Below are 20,331 nucleotides of genomic sequence, written 5' to 3'. Positions count from 1 at the left end.
AATGTCAGCCTCTTAAAGAGTCTTCGTGCTAACTGGAAGATGCCCCAGAGAAAAAGGAAATGAGCCAGGAAGACAGATACTTGTCCTCTGCTCTAACCAGAGTCTAGTGCATCTCTACTCTGTCCCTCTCCCTTCATATACTTCTTCTGGTGTTGTAAGAGAGCTTCTGTCTGGCTCTGATCAATAAGGACAAGAAAGGGGCGCCTGGGTGGCTCAGTCGGTTAAGCGGCTGACTTCGGCTCAGGTCATGATCTCGCGGTCCGTGAGTTTGAGCCCTGTGTCGGGCTCTGTGCTGACAGCTCAGAGCCTGGAGCCTGTTTCAGATTCTGTGTCTCACTCTCTCTGACCCTCCCCTGTTCATGCTCTGTCTCTCCCTGTCTCAAAAATAAATTAAAAAAACGTTAAAAAAATTAAAAAAAAAATAATAAGGACAAGAAAGGGCACAAGAGGTAAGCAGAGTAAAACACTGCACTGGGCCAAGGGGAGCCTTTGCAGTGATGCTGTCAGGTATCACCAGAGTGCCCAGCTTTGATAAATGGGGTGTTAAGAGACATCTAACAGTTGCTCAACGTTGAAACCATAACAGACACTGCTCCCAATCTGCAAATAAGACCAGGACTGCTGAATGGTGAACACAGCACGACAGTTACTTTTTAGGGCGAACATACTTGTGAACCAGTCTCAGCAGGGCTGCTAAGGAAAGTGAGAGGACACCAGATGAAGAAGTTTCTTGATACTGGAGTGTTAGGTTTCCTTTTGTTATTTGGAGACTGCACTGAAGCGATATGGCCAGATCAAATCTCCCTCCCAATGTAGCCCCCTCCCTTGAAAAACCGTCAAAAACCTCAATGCAGGTAACAAACAGCTCCTTCTCCTTATCAAATATTCCACTGTCCTTGACCCTGCTGTTTGGTGATAACCTACGTGACAGATGGCTTGCTCCCATGATAGTTCAGAGCTCCTTCCTGACTAAATGAGAGGAACTACACAGGAGAGACTTGGTCAGGCAAAGAAGCCATTCCTATTTACCATACAATAGTTCTCTAACCAACAAAATTTAAAGGGAGGAGTGTTGTCTTGGCAAAGCCAGGGCCATGTATGCTTTCTAAATACTGAGGATTAATGTTTCTCAAGGTCCAAACAGCTTAAACACTTGTGTTTAAGAAATGGATCTCTTAAAAGTTGGTTTATTTCTTCAAGTATCATCTATTTTGTTTCTTCCCTCTTGTGGCACTTACTCGTGGACTGGCCACACACAAAAAAGATGGCAGTTCAGTGAGCAGGCAGCAACGAAGTGAGGAGGTAGCTGATCTCCGCTGATGGATGACCTGGTCTGAGTAGCCACTTACTGCTTTGCAGTGGCTGCTGAAAACCAGAGACTACAAAACAAAAATGCAAATTAGTGCCGTTGGTAATTATGTTTAATTTAAGCAAAACGGAAAAAAATGTCACATATTAAACATCTGACTTAAAAGACATTCTTCTAGTAAACATTATGAATCCTAATAAATAACCAGTATTTAGAACCAAATGTATAATATAGTCAGAGTCCATGCTAATTTTAAAACATGGCTTTATTAATATACCATAAGCAAGTGGCACTTCTGATTCTACCTTTTCCTGGGAAAGATACTATTAATTATAAAATAGTTAAGAACATAATATTCATTAGACGACACAATGCATATGTAGGGGGAAGTCTGGTTCATTTGTTATACCATGGATGCAAACTCATGTCTTAAGTTAAACATGATGACCAGGGCGTGTGGGTGGCTCAGGCAGTTAAGCGTCCGACTTCAGGTCAGGTCATGATCTCACAGTTCGTGAGTTCCAGCCCCACATCAGGCTCTTCATTCTCAGCACAGAGCCTGCTGCGGATCCTCTGTCTCTTTCTCTCTGTCCCTCCCAGCTCATGTTCTCTCAAAAACAGACATTAAAAAAAAAAAAAATTATTAAAAAAAAAAACACACGATGACCAACGTTTCTTCCCAAAATTTTAAGGTACATCTGCTTAGCATCATGTGTGTATACTAACAATGCAGTGTACAGCTGACCCTTGAACAACATGGGTTTGAACTGTGTGGGTCTACTTATACATGGATTTTTTTTCAGCAGTAACAGAACAGTACTGTAAATGTATTTTCTCCTTCCTACAATTTTTTTTAAGTTTATTTTGAGAGAGAGAGAGAGAGAGAGAGAGAGAGAGAGAGAGAGAGAGAGAAAGAGGGAGGAGACACGCAAACAAGTGGGGGGAGGAGCAGAGAGAGAGAATTCCGAGCAGGCTCTGTGCTGTCAGCATGGAGAATGATATGGGGATCTATCTCCCGAACCTTGAGATCATGACCTGAGTTGACACTGAGTCGGTTGCTTAACTGACTGGGTCACCCAGGCGACCCTTCCTTATGATTTTAACATTCTTTTCTCTAGCTTACTTTATTTTAACAATACGGTATATAACATATATTACATACAAATTATGTGTTAATTGGCTGTTTATGTTATTGGTAAGGCTTCCTGTCAACAGCAGGCAATCAGTGGTTAAGTTTTGGGGGAGTCCAAAGTTATATGCATATTTTTGACTGCAGGGGATCAGCAACTGTAACCCGTGCTATTCAAGGGTCAATTATAGTTCCAGCAAGGTGAGCTGTTTTATTTGGTGACACCAATACAAGCGCTCAGGAAAAGGAAATAAATTTTTACTACCTTTACCAGATCATCATTTTAAAAACATAAATTCTTCATATATATTACTATATCAATACACTTTAATCAGACTACAAGCTCATGTTAAAGTTTCAGTTTACAGCCATTCCTGTGAAAGACTTTTTAAAAGTCTGGTACATTCATATAAAATAATGTGTCTGTGGGATTCAGTGTTCTTTATTGCAGATGCAAATCTTTCTTCAGTGCAATGTTAGACATTTTATCTTTGGATCTTCATTCTTGATGACTTCACTTTTTTTCTTCATAGTTTTCTCAGATAAGGCAGGTTGGTAACCTAAATAACCATACAGATGAAGATAATACATATACAAAGTCGTCAAATTTATACACTTACATGGTCAAGAAAACAAACTGCAAGATGAACAGTAACTAGGACCCTCTACAGAAGAATAATAGTTATAATTTCAGTACTAAAAGCTTTCAAAACCAAATCTCTTCAAGGCTTCTTTCCTCAGTTACGTTTGTTCATAATTTTTCTCAAAATAAATGCACTCTTCAGGATCAGTATGAGGGAAGTCATCTCAAGTTGTCTAGCAGGATATGTGTATCATAATCTGCTTCCATGAACCAATCAGCACTTTCAGAATAATGGTCCTGAACAAAGTGAAAGGCTTTAACTGTTTTCAGTACAGCTGGGACATCACCAGTGGTTTCTAACCACAATGTATGGAAGCCTTTACAATACTTTATTATAACACTGGGCTTACACAGTTTTGATGTATTTGATATTTTTCTCTAGATGTTCATGTTTCTGTCATTACCCAGAAAAGAATTTTAACCTTCTGATAGTTTTTCAACAGTATCTGTGTTCTCAGCTTTATGTTGGCTAGCATCTTTTAAGTTCATCCACTTTGCTACATATTTATGTCCATTATCTTCTGAATGCCTAGGGTGAGGATCATTACAAAGATTATTAGGTTGAGTATCACCCTGTTCTTCCAATATGAAACACTGGATAGCTAAGAACATGCACTTACAAAAAACAAACCCAATTCCTAATGCATAGACAAAGGTACTGAATTTTGTTTTTTGCAAGCACATTTTTTTTATTATTGGTGGTAAGCCCTCTTGCCCCTCCTAGGGGGTGAAGAGAAGTGGTTAAGACTCTAGTAATTAGTGTTCACATCAACGAAATACAATAGTAGTTCAGGGTTGCTAGATATGGTGTCTACTGCCACCCAGGTGGCTGAGGTAGCAGTAGTAGCTGACCTTAAGTCTTCTGAATTGTTTACTAACTTCTAAAGAGCAGTAACTAAAGGCACCTGGGTGGCTTCAGTCGGTTAAGCATCTGACTCTTGATTTTGGCACAGGTCATGATCTCACAGTTCATGAGATCAAGCCCTGCGTTGGGCTCTGCACTGACAGCATGGAGCCTGCCTGGTATTCTCTCTCCTTCTCTGTCCCACCACCGCTCCCCCCACCCCCCCGCCACTGGCCCATGAGTGTGCATTCTTGCTCTCAAAATAAATAAACTTAAAAAAAAAAATACAGAGCAGTAACTAAACAATGTGTCAGGGATCTCTCTTTCTCTATGTTTATTTTTGACAGAGATAGTGAGCAGGGGAGGGGCAGAGAGAGAGAGAGAGGGAGGGAGACACAGAATCTGAAGCAGGTTCCAGGCTCTGAGCTGTCCGCAGAGAGCCTGATGTGGGGCTGGAACTCACAAACCGTGAGATCATGACCTGACCTGAAGTCAGATGCTTAACTGACTGAGCCACCCGGCACCCCATGTCAGGGATCTCTTAAAGTCACCCTCGTTTGAAGTATTCTCAAATGGCAAAATTCAACAAAGCCTGTTTCTTACTTCATTCCTAGACTATAAAAGTAAAAGATGAAAGAATGAACATTTCCTTCAACTATTTTCTCTTCAACATTGTAGTTATTTATCAGGGTTACAGCATTCACTGTAGGGAGTCCTTTCAACACAATATGTTATCTGTGATATATTTCTGGAAAAAGTCTAATGATAATTCTCCTGGGAGTGCTCATTCCCAAATTAGAACATGTCTACTTGTCTTATATGAGTTAGGTTAAGATGGTATTCTCATTGGAATTCACTAAGGTAAGATGATTTTTAGCTTTCTGATTCTAGATTAAAAAAAAAATTTAACTAGTTCAAAATGCTCGTTCACAACCTTAGCTTTAGAGAAACCTGACCACTCCTAGTACATTTTACTCAGGTTATTTTCTCTTAACATTGGTTCCATCAATTCTCTCTTAGCACAGGTAGTCCTTATAACCACATTACCCACATTCCCTTCACAGAACTACATCAGCTGCTTAAACACTGCCACCTACAAAAAAAATTTAATGCTTAACAAAGAACACGAAGGACACCTTAAACATCATTGCATAAGATGCTTGGGCGGGTAGGTGAAAGAGGGACAGAAAAGAAGGTTCATCTCTTCTTTAGTCTGTTTTGGCCAAAAACAAATAAAAAGAAACAATGTCACACGATGGGAGACATGATTTGGTTATGATGTGGTCACAGGTTTTGCTGTTCTGTTGTCTCTTCCTCATGCTCTTGAGTGTCTTCATTAACCTGTAGGCACTGGCAGCTGTGTGTGTCTTGCTATCAGAACCACAGTATGCACATAGCAGAGAAGTCAGGCTTTTGTAGAGTCTTTTGGTACCGTGAAAAAGTCTCAAGTGGAAATAAGTAGGGCAGAAAGACCCCACAGATGTACGCTTCTTGCCACAGTGTAGCACACAAAACATACAGATGCTTTTCCCTCAGATACAGACTTACCCATTTAACAAGGGGTCATACTGTATTCTCCACCTCTTGTTTAAAGTTAAAAGGAAGATTTATGTTAACATTAGCTCCTCATGACTCAGAACTTAATTTTCTGCTTTTGTTTTTGAAGAATACATCAAACATACAGAGGAAAAGGTCTCACTTTATTCTTTGCTTTTTAAGTTTTTATTTTAATTCCAGTTAGTTAACATACAGTGTTATATTAGATTCAGAGATACAATACAGTGATTCAACAATTCCATAAATCACTGGAAGCTCATTATGACAAGTGAACTCCTTAATCCCCATCATCCCTCCCCCAGCAGCCTCCCTCCCTGCTGGTAACCATCAGTTTGTTCTCTATAATTACGAGTCTGTGAGAAAAGGTCTCACTTTAAATGAAAGGGTGTAGTGTTTATAGATCAACTGCTAGACTACATGGATTCTATTTTCAGATATTTTAAGTGACCAAACAAAACGGGAGAAAATAAAGTACAGAAAAAGGGTGAATATAACAGCTTCCTAGGGCTTTCCACAAGAGGCACTGGCAGCTTTCAGGATACAAGAAATAATGACAGATATAAATACTGTAGCTGCAAATTAACATTTAGCAGATGAGTTTTTGAAAATGTCCTGTTTGGGGGATTCTTCTTTAATAGGCAGTCAAAGCTCTCCAAGCATTTAATAGAGAACAGTGTTTAAAACTTAAACAGCACTCTTTTCAAAAACAATTCTTTATGTTTAGATGCTCTTGCATATTTTATTTTTTTTACGTACTTTGAATCGCAAAATCTGAAATGCCCTTTAAGTTTGATGAGCTAGTTCACAGAGCTGTGGAGTATGTAAAGCTTCCAACACACACGATGCCTATGTAGACCATAACCATGACAACAGTTTCACTGAAACTGATATAGGAGATGGAATCAATGCTGGTGCAGGTTTTCCCCTGCCACCCGAAAGAGACTTCCTGTGAAACCTTTCATAAGCTGAAATGGCATAAAGTCAAGAAGCAATTACCATTACTCTCTATGGAAAAATTTTTGAGCATTCCCAGGCCCAAAAAATAACCTCTCTTAATTAAGCTTTTCTGATACCTTAGAACACATCTTGCTAACAGATGCACAAAATAAATTGAGATAAAGCACAGATGCTCATAGACACAGTTCAGAGCTATGGAGGTTTGATGCTGAGTATCATTCCCGGGAAAGGAGACTGGCAGTGACACACTCTGCTCCTGTGCATACCACCTCTGTAATGTGAAATAAATGCTGAACGCTATTTCCGCTTTTTGCCCTTTTTTTGTAAAAGCAAAAATCCTTTTCCGATTTCTTTTAGTAAGTGAAACAGGTATGAATGCAGGTCTTTCTTAAAAGTGAAGTGGCATAAGCTTGAGCTTTTGAAAAGCGGGGGATACCTTGTACTCTACTTCTGCCAGTCATCACTTTTAACTGGATACAGCATAAAATCCATTTTGCCCCCCACAAAAGATGACTAAGTGCCATATATCTTAGATTCTGATTTTGTCCTTATTCTTCTAAGCAAAAAATATTAAAAAGAGAAAAAGACTCATATGTGTGAGACTTGTACTCTTTAAACCCTACAAAACTGTACAAGAAAGGAGATCTGGCCAGAGCCCACAGGAGGGAGGTGTGTGAGAACGAATTTATGAAAAATATGAACTAATTAGTTACTATTCTTTCTTAAAATTCTCACCAGTAAAGCAGGGCAGTGCATAAAAAAAAATCAAGTGGAACACAGAGAACCATGGTGACTTTTGCTGCACAAGCATCACAAGAGAAAGAAATACCAGATAAGCATTCGCGTCAAGTTAGAGTTTAAAAGGCCCTAAACTTTGTTTAAAACACCCCTAAGTGTCATCTGATCTGTGTGCTTAGCCTAGTTCTTAGTTTCTTCATGTTTATATATTATCCCAAAGCCAGTATTATGAGAACGGTACTTCCTTGAACTCTGCAACACAGAATTCAAACTTAACATTCACTGCACAGTGAGAAGAAGGGTTTTACAGGCATACTGGGCGGGGGAAGCTTCTCACCATGTAGATTCATTCACATCCATGATGGAAAAGAAAGAGGCAAGGACTGGGTTAGACTGCTACATGACTAAGTAGTATGGGATCTGATGTAGCTTACCAGGAACAAGATGACAACATGTAGCTAAGTCAACACTCATTATCTGTCTCCTTAGAGGAATAAGAACAAAGCCTTTACCTGGATCTGATGACAAGAAGCTATATTCAGAGGACAGGCTGCTGGAACAATAATTACTACTCTTTATAAAACAAATGAAGGCACCAAAGAGAATGAAGAATATTCTCGATTAAGAGGACAAAGCTGAATGCTAGAAAATTAATTCAAAGCTAATTTGGTAGCTCCAAAGGAATTTTATTTAAAATTATTTGAAGAGCACAAAGAAAAAGAATTCTGACACGTGTTTCCAATTTTACCATTTTCCCTCATCTTTTCTTTCAGGTCTGTCCACTTAAGAATAATCCCAAGGGTGCCTGGCTGGCTCAGTTGGTACAGCATACAACCCTTGATCTCAGGGTCATGAGTTTGAACCCCACAGCGGGCATAAAGATTACATAAGGAAAAAAAAAAATGAATCACCCCAAAATTCACCTTTAAAATTGATCTTGAACATGGAATCTGGATTCAAGTTGCATGTTTCCTATCAAAACTTTACTGTTGTTGTTTTTAAATATTTTATTTAAGTAATCTCCACACTCAATGTGCAGCATGAACTCAAAACCCCGAGATCAAGATCACATACTTCACTGACTGAGCTAGCCAGGCACCCCACTTCTATCAAAATTTTAAAACATAATTTGTGTTTACCTTGCATAGTGAAACAAGACTATTTATTCCATTTTCTAGTACCATAAACGAAGGCAAAACAAAGAGTTGGAAAAATATCATCTTTCCATTATGTTTACAAATAATCAAAGTTCCATAATCAGAACTAAGTTGGCAAATCATATGAAAATGCAAGATACAGAATACACAGAGCTTGCAGTAAAAAAAAATTTGCTTACAAGGACTTAGGGCATTTGAGCAATGAATTCCTGCTGAAAATGAAAGCCAGATACCATTATGTATTGAGTATCTTCCCCAGCTGACATTTGTTGTGGCTAATAAAACTGTAGACAAGATGAGTGATACAGAGAGCAGGGAGAGATACCAACATTTTTTTTTTTTTTTTAATTTTCTTAACATTTATTTATTACTGAGAGAGAGAGAGACAGACAGACAGACAGACAGACAGACCATGAGTGGGTAAGGGGCAGAGAGAGAGGGAGACACAGAATCTGAAGCAGGCTCCAGGCTGTGAGCCGTCAGCACAGAGCCCAATGCGGGGCTTGAACTCACAAACTGCAAGATCACGACCTGAGCCAAAGTCGGACGTTTAAAAAACTGAGCCACACAGGCGCCCGATACCAACATCCTTAGCAACACAATTTAAGAACTTTCATGATGTCACATCACAGTCTGAACCCATCAATAGCCCAGGCCAAAATCTCAGAACTGGGAATACCAAAACAAACTTTATCATGAAAAAAGTAATATAAAGGCATCAGCCCAGCAGTAAGAGGCTCTGGTCATTTTAAGATATGTCCACAAATTCTTTGGTATCTTTCTCTTCAAAAGGTAAAACCTACTTTGCTCTCCTTGCAGAACTCCCAAAACTAGGTCATAAAAGGCAGTGTGGCTCCTTCTTGCACTCTCTCTCTCTGAAATCACTTATCTGGGATGTGGATACTCAAGCAGCCCCACGTAAAAGTCGACACAGAAAGGAACTGAGGCCTTGAGCCAACAGCCAACACCAACTTGCTAGGCATGTAAGTGAGCTACCTTGGAAGTAGCTCCTATGGCTATAGTCAATCTTTCAAATAACTGTAACCTTAGCTGACATCTTGACTTCAACTTTCTAAGATTTTCTGAGCCAGAACCACCAACCCAAGTTGCTCCCAAACTCCTGATCAAAAACAACTGCAGGGTGAAAATAACTGATGTACAATCAATGTATCCACTGATAAAATCAATGGATGATCAAACAAGTTACCAATCCTACTACATTTCTCAACCTCCAAGGAAATGTTATAACTCTTCACAAAATTCTATTTTAAGTAATGAAGTTAAGATCATACTTAATTTCAGGCTGGAGGACATTCCCTTAGATGAGAATACACACCAAGTTCCAAAGGAAAAACTAACACAAACACAACACACCAATACTAAATACTAAATACACATAAATACTACTATTTTATGAAAAATAAAAGGATAGAACTGCTGCTTAACAACACTTTCTTTTTTCATGTTAAGCTTAGTTTCAGAGTAAAATATTCTTTGTGGTAGAGAGTACCTTCCTATTAACTACAGAGCTCCTAACAGTATTCACTGGAGTTTTCTGCCATATAAAAAGGATACTTAACTACTTTGCATCCCCATCAATTGTCTCTCTTGCATGTTCAATCTCCCTCTTTGCTGCCTTTTTCTATTTTAGTCTTCAAATCTGAGTCTCCTCTCTCCTACAATGCAAATCTGCCTTAAACCCAAGTGTCCTTCCTGAAATACCTTCCTATTCATTCTTTTTGACTGTCACACTTCATTACCTACTTTCCACAATTCCTAACCAGCATCTTTCTCCCTGTAAATCCCTACGGGCTTCTGCGTTCTATCTGCACTCATAACAACAAAGACTTACTAATCTTACTCCTGTGTGTTTGCTTTACATTTAATATAGAATTTATCATTCTCTCTGGATCTTCTCTTGAACTCTGGGTTTTGGAAATGATTCCTTCACTGACAATGCTCCTCCATATTGAAACAAATCAGAATCCCTTGACCCCTGCTTCATAATCTTTTAGTTACAACCATTTCTGTTGAGTCCTTAGTACTTGATACTCACAACTTTTGTTCAACATTCTCCTTAACATGGACTTCTGTGTCCAATATTTCTTGACACCACACTCTGAGATTAATTTTCATCAAATACCAATGACAGAGATCCCTCACTGGTGTGCTTAGTGATTTGAGTGATTAAGTGGCCTTCATGAAACTGGCTATCAGAGTACTCCCTCCCATCGCTTGATAGCAGCCACCAAAAGTTAATTTCCCCTAGGCTATAACTGTAGCATCAAGAAAGTAAGCCAAGAAAAGGCTGAGTCTCCTAGGTTAATATCTAAACCCAATAGACTGGCATTCAAAGATTCCTACAATTTACCTTTCTGGCCCTTTCTCTCACTACTATCTATTATTTTAGTTCCAGTCTTTAACTTGTAATATTCTTCCTCCCACCCAGATCCCTATCACTCAAAATCCAATTAAAACAATACAATTTCTATAAAGACTTTTTGTCCATTTCAATCTAAGGTGATTTCCCATTCTAAACTTTACCACTAATCATCTACCATCAATCTGGCAGTTAATTGTCTTCTTTCCACTCTTAAAGTGAATCATTTGTTTTGTTTTGTTTTTAATTTTTTTTAATGTTTATTTTTGAGACAGAGAGAGACAGAGCATGAATGGGGGAGGAGCAGAGAGAGAGGGAGACACAGAATCGGAAGCAGGCTCCAGGCTCTGAGCCATCAGCCCAGAGCCTGACGCGGGGCTCGAACTCACAAACCACGAGATCGTGACCTGAGCTGAAGTCGGACGCTCAACCGACTGAGCCACCCAGGCGCCCCTCATTTGTGTTTTTAAAGTCCTTAAGTTTGTGTGTGTTTTTACTACATGCCTGAATAATTTTTCAAACCCGAAAACAGGTTTTAACCTGTTAACACACCTTGCTCACAGCAGATATTGCAAACAGGATGGTAAACAACACTGATTACATGCGATCTCTGCGGGTGGAGACTAACACTGAGAGGAGGCTACTCTGAAGGTAGCCTGAATCAGCAGAAAAGGAGCATTAACCATTAAGCCAAGATCACATTCTACCACTAGAGATTCATTCAATCAGTAAGTTCTTCTGACACAAATCAATGCACACTTTTCACTCAATCCAATTGGCTCGTGGTATCCTACAATTAAAAATAGCACGAAGAGGGGCGCCTGGGTGGCTCAGTCGGTTAAGCGTCCGACTTCAGCTCAGGTCACGATCTCGCGGTCCTTGAGTTCGAGCCCCGCATCGGGCTCTGGGCTGATGGCTCAGAGCCTGGAGCCTGCTTCCGATTCTGTGTCTCCCCCTCTCTCTGCCCCTCCCCCGTTCATGCTCTCTCTCTGTCTCAAAAATAAATAAACGTTAAAAAAAAAATTAAAAAAAAAATAGCATGAAGAGAAAGAGAGAAGGGTTTGTGAAGAAAAGGGAGTATTTCCTCAAGGAAATACTGGGTCTTCCCCTCCATCACCATTCCTTACTCAATTAGGCTTCTTTTACTGTACAAATAGTCTCCAAAAAAACTTCAAATGTAAAATTCACAATGTAAATAACAGTAACATGTTAGTACATGTATAACATTTTAAATAAAATAATATATAGGTATTGGCAAAATGCGTTGTCTGTTTAATTAACAGGGGGACATAATCAAAAATCATTTGGAACAGTGGCCTGTGTTATCTACAACGCTAAAGAGTTTAAAATAAGATTTATGAGCTGATTCTAGGGGCACCTGGGTGGCTCAGTCGGTTGAGCAACCGACTTGATTTCAGCTCAGGCTGTGATCTTGTGGTCACGACGGCCCTGAGCTGACAGCACAAAGCCTGCTTGGAATTCTCTCTGTCCCTCTCACTCTGCCCCTCCCCTGCTCATGTTCTCTCTCTCTCTCAAAATAAACATTAAACAAAAAAATAAGGTTTATGAGCTAATTCTAAAATTTACATAACAATGTAAACAAATAATAATAAAAAGATAACATTTACATAAAAATGCAAAGAGCCAAGATCAGCCAAAGCCAATACTGAAGAAAAACGAAGCTAGAGGATCTGTGCTACCAGTTATTAAGACTTATTATGAAGCTATAGGTTAAGAAAGAGCGGTACTGGTTTGGGGCACCTGGGTGGTTCAGTCCGTTAAGCGTCTGACTCTTGATTTTGGCTCAGGTCATGATCTCATGGTTTTGTGAGTTCAAGTCCTGCATCAGACTCTGTGCTGACAGCACGGAGCCTGCTTGGGATTCTTTCTCTCTCTTTCTCTTTCTGCCCCTCCCCTGCTCAAGCTGTCTCTGTTTCTCTCAAAAGTAAATAAATTAAAAAAAAAAGAGTGGTACTGGTTCAAGGATAGACAAATGGACTAATGGAACAATGACCCATATAGATACAGCCACTGATTTGGCAAAAACGATGCTGAGTGCAGTAAGGATGGTCTTTTCAAAAAATAGAGTTGGGTCAAATGAATATGGATATCTCTATGTAAAAAAAAAAAAAAAAAAAAAGATAACCTTTACCAGACTAAAAAACTACCAAAATTCCTTGTAGATTTGAATGTGAAAGGTCCATCAAAAAAACTTTTGAAGAAAAACATACAGGATTATCTTCATGACCTTTGTATAGGCAAAGATTTCTTCAACACGACACAAAAATGCTAACTATTTAACAAAAGACACTGTTGAGTTTGCAAAAGTTAGCTGCAGGGGAGAAGAAATCTGCAATACGTAAAGAACTACAAGTCACTAAGAAAATACAGATACCCTAATAGAAAAATAAGCAAGGTCTTGAATTAAGAATTTTATAAACGAGGTTATCCAAATGGCCAATAAGCAGTAGAAAAAATATTCGACATCATTATTCATAAGAAAAATGTAATTTAAAGCCACAATGAGATACCACCACAAAGAAGGGCTAAAATGAACAAACAATAACTAATACATTTTGGCAAGGATGTGGAGCAACTAGAAACTCTCATATAATGTTAATGAGAATGAAAACATTGGTGCAATTGTTTTAGAAAATTGTTCGACATTATCTATTAAAGATGACCATATGCGGGGCCCCTGGGTGGCTCAGTCGGTTAAGCGTCCGACTTCGGCTCAGGTCATGATCTCGCGGACGGGTCCGTGAGTTCGAGCCCCGCGTCGGGCTCTGTGCTGACAGCTCAGAGCCTGGAGCCTATTTCGGATTCTGTGTCTCCCTCTCTCTGACCCTCCCCCGTTCATGCTCTGTCTCTCTCTGTCTCAAAAATAAATAAACGTTAAAAAAAAAATTTTTTTTTTAAATAAAAAAAGAAAAAAGATGGCCATATGCATACTCCATGATTTAGCAATTGGACTACTAGATATATATCCCACAAAACACATATGAATTTTCACTAAAAGTTGCATACAGTAATATTCACAAAAGGAGTTATAACAACCAAATATTTCCCTACAGTGACTCTTGTGGGGAGGTCAAGGCAGTGGAGAGGAAGAGTGAATGGAAGGAAGTAGGCACAAGGGACTTCTGGAGTAGAGTTCCAATAGTATTTTGTGAAGTAATCCAGCTGTATGTACACTTAAGACTTATGCGCTTCCCCATATGCATGTTAATATCTCTAGAAGGACAGCCAAGGCAACAAAAAAGAAGACAAAAAGTTTAATATACATACAACACCTATTACTTCTGTCTCTCTAATCCATTTGGCTTGTTATCTACTAAAGCAAAGCAAATGCTCTTTTCAGAATCAAGTTAGCTTTTCTTAGAATTGTTGAGTTCAAGAGTCATTAATTTTGTTAGAAAAAAAATTTAACTTCCCTAATAACTTTGTTAGGGTACTGTGTGTCACTCCCAAATTTTCTTCCTCCCACTCAGAGTTTTAAAGATGGACTCCATATTTATGTCAGTCTTTTTCTAATCTTTCAAAACTTTTCTTGCCCTTCCTAAGTTTGTAATTCACCATCTGAATTATAGCAAATACCTCTCACGTTATACTATTAGGACATTTACTGAAAATAGTAAACACAGCTATAAGTCGATTTTATGTGAAAATAAAAAATTCTGAGATTCCATAGTAAGATCCCTATTTAAATAAAGTCATCTTCCACAAGATTTGTAAATTATATCCATCGTGCCAGAAGTATTTTTTTAAACCTCAAGAACAGCAAACAAGTCATATCATGAATGAAAGGCACAAAGCACACATGATGTATTTATCCCACACAAAAGAGCCCAAGACCTTGTATTTAAAAATCAATTGATAAATTCAAACATCAGCACAATAGACAATCATTACATTTAAACCTCAATGCTGTTATCCAATATTTGATGAGCTATCTTTTGAAAAGAGACTCATTTTTGTTAATCTTTTTTTTTTTTTTTAATGGAAAACTGCCAGGATCAGAGTAGACTATGAAATTTCAAAGTATTTTTTTTTCCCTAAAGTTTATTTATTTTGAGAGAGAGATAGCATGTGCATGAGCAAGGGAGAGGCAGAGACGGGGGGGGGGGGGGGGGGGGGGGGGGAGGGGATCCTAAGCAGGTGCCATGGTGTCATTGCAGAGCCAAACGCAGGACTCAATCCCATGAACCGTGACATCATGACCTGAGCTAAAAATCAAGAGTCAGATGCTTAACTAAGCCATCCATGCGCCCCTCAAAGTGTATGTAGGTGTGTGTATGTATGCTAAAATATTATGCATCTTAAGTTTTAACTTTTATATTCTTAACTTATGAATTTTGGACATCTGTTCTAAAGGATTAGGCATCCAGGGTCCCTGGGAGGCTCAGTAGGTTGAGCATCTGACTTCAGCTGGGGTCATGATCTCAAAAATCATGAGTCTGATCTCCGTGGTGCACTCTGCGCTGACAGCTCAGAGCCTGGAGCCTGCTTCAGATTCTGTGTCTCCCTTTCTCTCTGCCCCTCCCCAACTCACACTCTCTCTCGGTCTTCCTCTCCCCCTCCCCTCCCCTCTCAAAAATAAACACAAAATTGGGGCGCCTGGGTGGCTCGGTCGGTTAAGCGTCCGACTTCGGCTCAGGTCATGATCTCACGGTCCGTGAGTTCGAGCCCCGTGTCGGGCTCTGTGCTGACAGCTCAGAGCCTGGAGCCTGCTTCAGATTCTGTGTCTCCCTCTCTCTCTGCCCCTCCCCTGTTCATGCTCTGTCTCAAAACTAAATAAACGTTAAAAAAAAAATTTTTTTTTAAAAATTAAATAAAAATAAAAGTTTAGGCGTCCTAAATTTCCTTCTCTACTCTGCTTTGCAAAACAGACAAAACCAATGTTCTCTAGATAAATCCTTCTTGAATAAAAAAAAAATCTGTTCACAGAAGCCAGTGTGAGAAACAGGAAAGTAGTAGTAATAGACACATTCTAACAAAGTCATTCTTGGGGGATAGTTCCCATAATGAACTACTTTGTTCAAGTTTGAATCAGCTGGGTTCCTTCAAAATTACTTATCTTTGGGGCGCCTAGGTGGCTCAGTCAGTTAAGCATCTGACCATTGATTTCAGCTCAGGTCATGATCTCATGGTTCGTGGGATCGAGCCCCACAATGGGCTCTGTGCTAACAGTGTGGAGCCTGCCTGGGATCCTGTCTCCCTCTCTCTCTCTCAAAAATAAACATTAAAAAATTTTTAATTTTAAAAACTTAAAAAAAATTACTTATCTTTATTTATATAATCTTTGAATACCAGGGATATAACAGGTACGTACCAGAATATACCAAGAGATGGACCTTGACTGCTAACTAAAGGTCAGGGTAACTACACAGTGAAATGTGCATACTGCTTTCTGAGCAACATCTGGTCTTCTCTTCCATATTCAGAAAGTGAGACTCTTCATAAGCTCCAAATGTTAGTTTCTTTCTTTTCTTACTATTAAAAAGAACGATCCAGAATCTTCTACATGGTGACTCTCTTTACTTAGTCCTCTGGCTATTCTAATATTATGGAGCCGTGTAATGCTGTAGTTTTCAAACTGTGAGCAGTGAGAGTCATGATGTCATTTTTTTAGTAGGTTTAACTAACGTTAAAAAAAAAACGAGAAAAAAATCAGTACATTGTACATGAAGGCTAAGTATTGTTTTGTGAATACCGTTACAAAGAGTTATGTATGTGTATGTAATATTTTGTATATCTATACGCTTATCAGGTGGTGATATAAAATATTAAGAAAAAATACTGAGTTGTGGTCACACTTCAAAGGCCACAGATACAATGAGCTTTATTATATTTTTATTAATTGTTACATATGGAGTCTCAACAAAATAATTCTTAATTCAGAAGTTATGTTAACCTTTAAGGCTAGATACCACGTAAAGATAATTCTGCTTAGTTGAAAGCAGCAATTTCTTAGAATAGATCAACAAACTCTGGCAAAACACACTGCCTGGTTGATATATCAATATATACGTGTTGGAGATAAGGATGATGAGACCGAAAGCAGAACGGTGTTTCTACACATAAAGAATTAGCTTTCAGCTACCGCAACCTACTGGGGTTCAGCAAGTTAGTATACATAGTAAGCCACTATGGCAGCAAATATCCATTTACAACATGAAATTAAAGAGGAAATGAAAGCAAATGTAACTTCAATTAGATAAACTTACAGATTTCACTACCAATTTCCCATAAGGCATACTGCCCACATCTGAATTTCTCAGAATATACATTTTGTTTTTATTTATTTTGAGAGAGAAAGCACGTGTGCAGGCTCCACACTCTTAGCACAGAGCCTGACACAGAGCTTGAACTCACAAACCGTGAGATCATGACCTGAACAAAAATCAAGAGTTCAATGCTTAACTGACCTAGGTGCCCCTCAGGAAATTAATTGATACAAGGACCTCACTGAACACATCCACTGAACACACTACGGTGTGTTTGAATACACATATGGGAAGGCATATGTGAGTGTTAAGTAAGATGCAAGTATCTATGTAAGAATACATAATAAACTCTTAAGAAAATGGTGCTTTCTGTACCAAAAATAAAACTAGCAACTATTTATAACTAGAGTAATAAAAAACTACCAAACGTAGGTGAAATCAGTCAATAGGAAGTTAAGCAACTCTTTATCAGACAGTATCTCACTAATAGAAGTCACCCTGCCACCACTGACTACATTATTCCAATAGGACCGGAATCTAATTCTACTGTCTGTTTTACATTACCAGTCTTATCTCCAGAGTCCAAAAAAGCACATGGAGCAATACTTGAGAAACCAATTGGGGAAACAGAGATCATATGGGTTCTTCAGTGTACAGGGGGCAAATACCACATTCAACCAAAGAATATCGGGCATTCAATAGCAATTAACTATAAGACTAATGACCCATTAAATTTTCTAGAGGACACAAGGATAATGCCCTGCCTTCTAAACTTTTAATTCTGTTGAAGGACTGTAACATATAAATATATAAATCTCTTCTCAAAATTCTCCAGTGTTACCCATTTCATTCAAAATAAAATCCAAATCCTTGCAGTAACTGATGGTGTCCTTTATGATATGGACCTACATGTATACCCTTATGTTCTGTCACTTTCTCCCTTACCTATTCTACAATGGCCAAAACAATTATATGAAAAGGTATTCAACATCATTATTTTTCATGGAAATGGAACTTAAAATCACAACAAGGTCACACTGCAAATTGAACAAAATGGACTGACAATATCAGGTACAGACAAGGATGATGAACAGCAGCACACTTCTCACATTGCTTGTGGCAGTATAAATTCCTAAAACCATTTTGAAAAATTTCTAAAACCATTTTGCTGTTTGGCAGTAGCTACTAAATCTAAACCTACATATACCTGATGATATAGCAATCTCATTCCTGGATATAAACCCCAAAGAAATGAGTGCTTACATTTATCAAAAGACATGTACAAGAATATGCATTGCACTTTTATTTACAATAGCCCCAAAATGGAAGCAACCTAAATATCCACCAACAGTAGTACAGGTTAATAAATTGTGGTCTATTCAGACAATAGAATGCTTCATGGTACTAAAAAGAAATGCTATAATGCAACATGGATGAATCACACAATATTAAGGGAAAGCAGCTAGACATAAAAGTGCATATACTGGGTAATTCCATTTACATTAAGGTCAAGAACACAGGTAAAAATAACCTATGATGAAAGAATAGTTGGTTTGTTCTGAACCAGAGGTATCAAATGGGAAGATGTCTGAGGCAGACTTCTGGGTGCTGGAAATGTTCTATACCTTAATCTAGGTATAATCTAGTAGTTACACAAGTGTATACACATGAATAAATTTAAAGAGTTGTATATTTAATATCTGTGCGCTTTATAATAAAATTATACACAGAATACACATTAAATATACACATACGCATAGACATATGATACACACACACACACACACACACACCATCAATATATTAAATTATAACTCAGTACACTGCTTCCTCTGGAAATGTTGCATTCATCAGGCCCTCACTTACTTTATTATTACTTTTAGTGATGCAAAGGAAAGGGGAGTACTAACATGGATAAGTGATGGTGAAATAATTGCTTACCTTTAACAAAGGGCAGCTGCAAAGGTTGGGAAAGGAGAGTGGAAAATTAACCCCAAGAAGGAAATCCTTGTTTCTCAGATATCTCTGCTGGCTTTCCCCTTCTGGCTCTCTCCAGGAGCGCAGCTGATGGAGCCTGTAGGAGGCTTTCAGAGACAGGAAAAGAGCTAACCATCTGAAACAAACCACAGCAGACATGCTTATTCAGTGCTCCATGGAGGTTTGAGGGTAGTTCATAGCAGCGAGGAACCTTGTCTTTCATTCACATGTCTCTTTTGTAAATCTTGAACATTTACAAACAGTTCTTTCCTTCTTTCAGATAAAGCTGTTTCGTACTTTTCTTCCATAAATTCTATCTTTGGCATGACTTGGTTTGCTACTATGAAAACTAAAATCCTCCGTAAAGCTCCTCGTTTAAAGAATATTTAACTTTCCCTGTTTCCGATTCTGTGTCTCCCTCTCTCTCTGCCCCTCCCCCGTTCATGCTCTGTCTCTCTCTGTCCCAAAAATAAATAAAAAACGTTGAAAAAAAAAATTAAAGAATATTTAACTTTATCACAAAAATTCTATTATAAAAACATCCTCATATCAGGGAAATAGCCTTTTCTAACAAGGTCACTATTTATTATGTAAATACAAAATAATAACATTAAGTGAAAGCCATTATCCCAGAGGAAAAAAACATAGAACTAAATTTCCCAGAAGACTTAAGGTAGGCTATGCTGCAATCACTACTAACTAAAGGACTCAATGGCCATTATTTGCCCTGTGGAAGCAAATACAACATACTAAACTAACTAGAAATTAAGACGACTTAAAGACCTTCTGGTAGCATTTGGGGGAGGGGGAAGCCTAAATAATTTTTATTTAAGGTATATTATGAAGTATCATGCAATTATTAAATGACCAAAGAAAATCAGAACTCCCTTATAACAATTTTACCCTTAACAAGAAAAAAAAAGGCTTGTTAAGATGATATAATATTAAGTGTTTAATTTCACAGTCCAACCTCTCTCCCTATTTATCCCCAACTGCTCTGTCATCAAATTAAGCAAACTTCTCACCTGGCCAAAAGTCCCTGAAGCATAAGGTTTGCCATTTCTGCTGGCGATACATCAATAAAGCGAAGGAAGGAGAAACAGCTTTCTTCATTAACACCTGGAATATCAAAGGACAAAGTTAAACCCAACAGCGAGCAAGTCAACTAAAGCCTACTGAACTGCTGAGTTTTTATTTAAGAACAAAAAGATATCCAAAGGTTTTGTCTCAGCCACTACGATGTAAGTCACAGCATCATATTTTTGTATTACAATCACAAGTGGGAGAGGCAGACCTATGAGATATGGCATACAATGGGGCAGAATGGAGCTGGCTCACTGGCTACCTTTGGGCTTTTTGGTAGCTTGTCTAATTGCTTTTCTCTTTTTATCATGGCAGGAGAAAGATAAGTAC

The 20,331-nt window shown here is 38.5% G+C and overlaps 1 protein-coding gene across 3 annotated transcripts in view; it reads right to left on the bottom strand.

Annotated features, from left to right (window-relative positions):
• Positions 1-20,331, bottom strand: part of INO80 (INO80 complex ATPase subunit) — a 135,418-nt gene that overhangs the window by 44,709 nt on the left and 70,378 nt on the right. For all 3 annotated transcript variants that reach the window (XM_042989129.1, XM_042989128.1, XM_042989130.1), the window contains 3 exons: positions 19,944-20,037; positions 18,883-19,054; positions 1,239-1,379 (listed from right to left, as the gene is read on the bottom strand). In XM_042989129.1, coding sequence (XP_042845063.1) covers positions 1,239-1,379; positions 18,883-19,054; positions 19,944-20,037 — 407 coding nt within the window. The remainder of the gene's footprint in view (positions 1-1,238; positions 1,380-18,882; positions 19,055-19,943; positions 20,038-20,331) is intronic.

The sequence above is a fragment of the Panthera tigris genome, chromosome B3, assembly GCF_018350195.1.
Source record: "Panthera tigris isolate Pti1 chromosome B3, P.tigris_Pti1_mat1.1, whole genome shotgun sequence".
In the NCBI taxonomy this organism is placed as follows: domain Eukaryota; kingdom Metazoa; phylum Chordata; class Mammalia; order Carnivora; family Felidae; genus Panthera; species Panthera tigris.
This window is presented reverse-complemented; position numbering and strand designations above follow the sequence as displayed.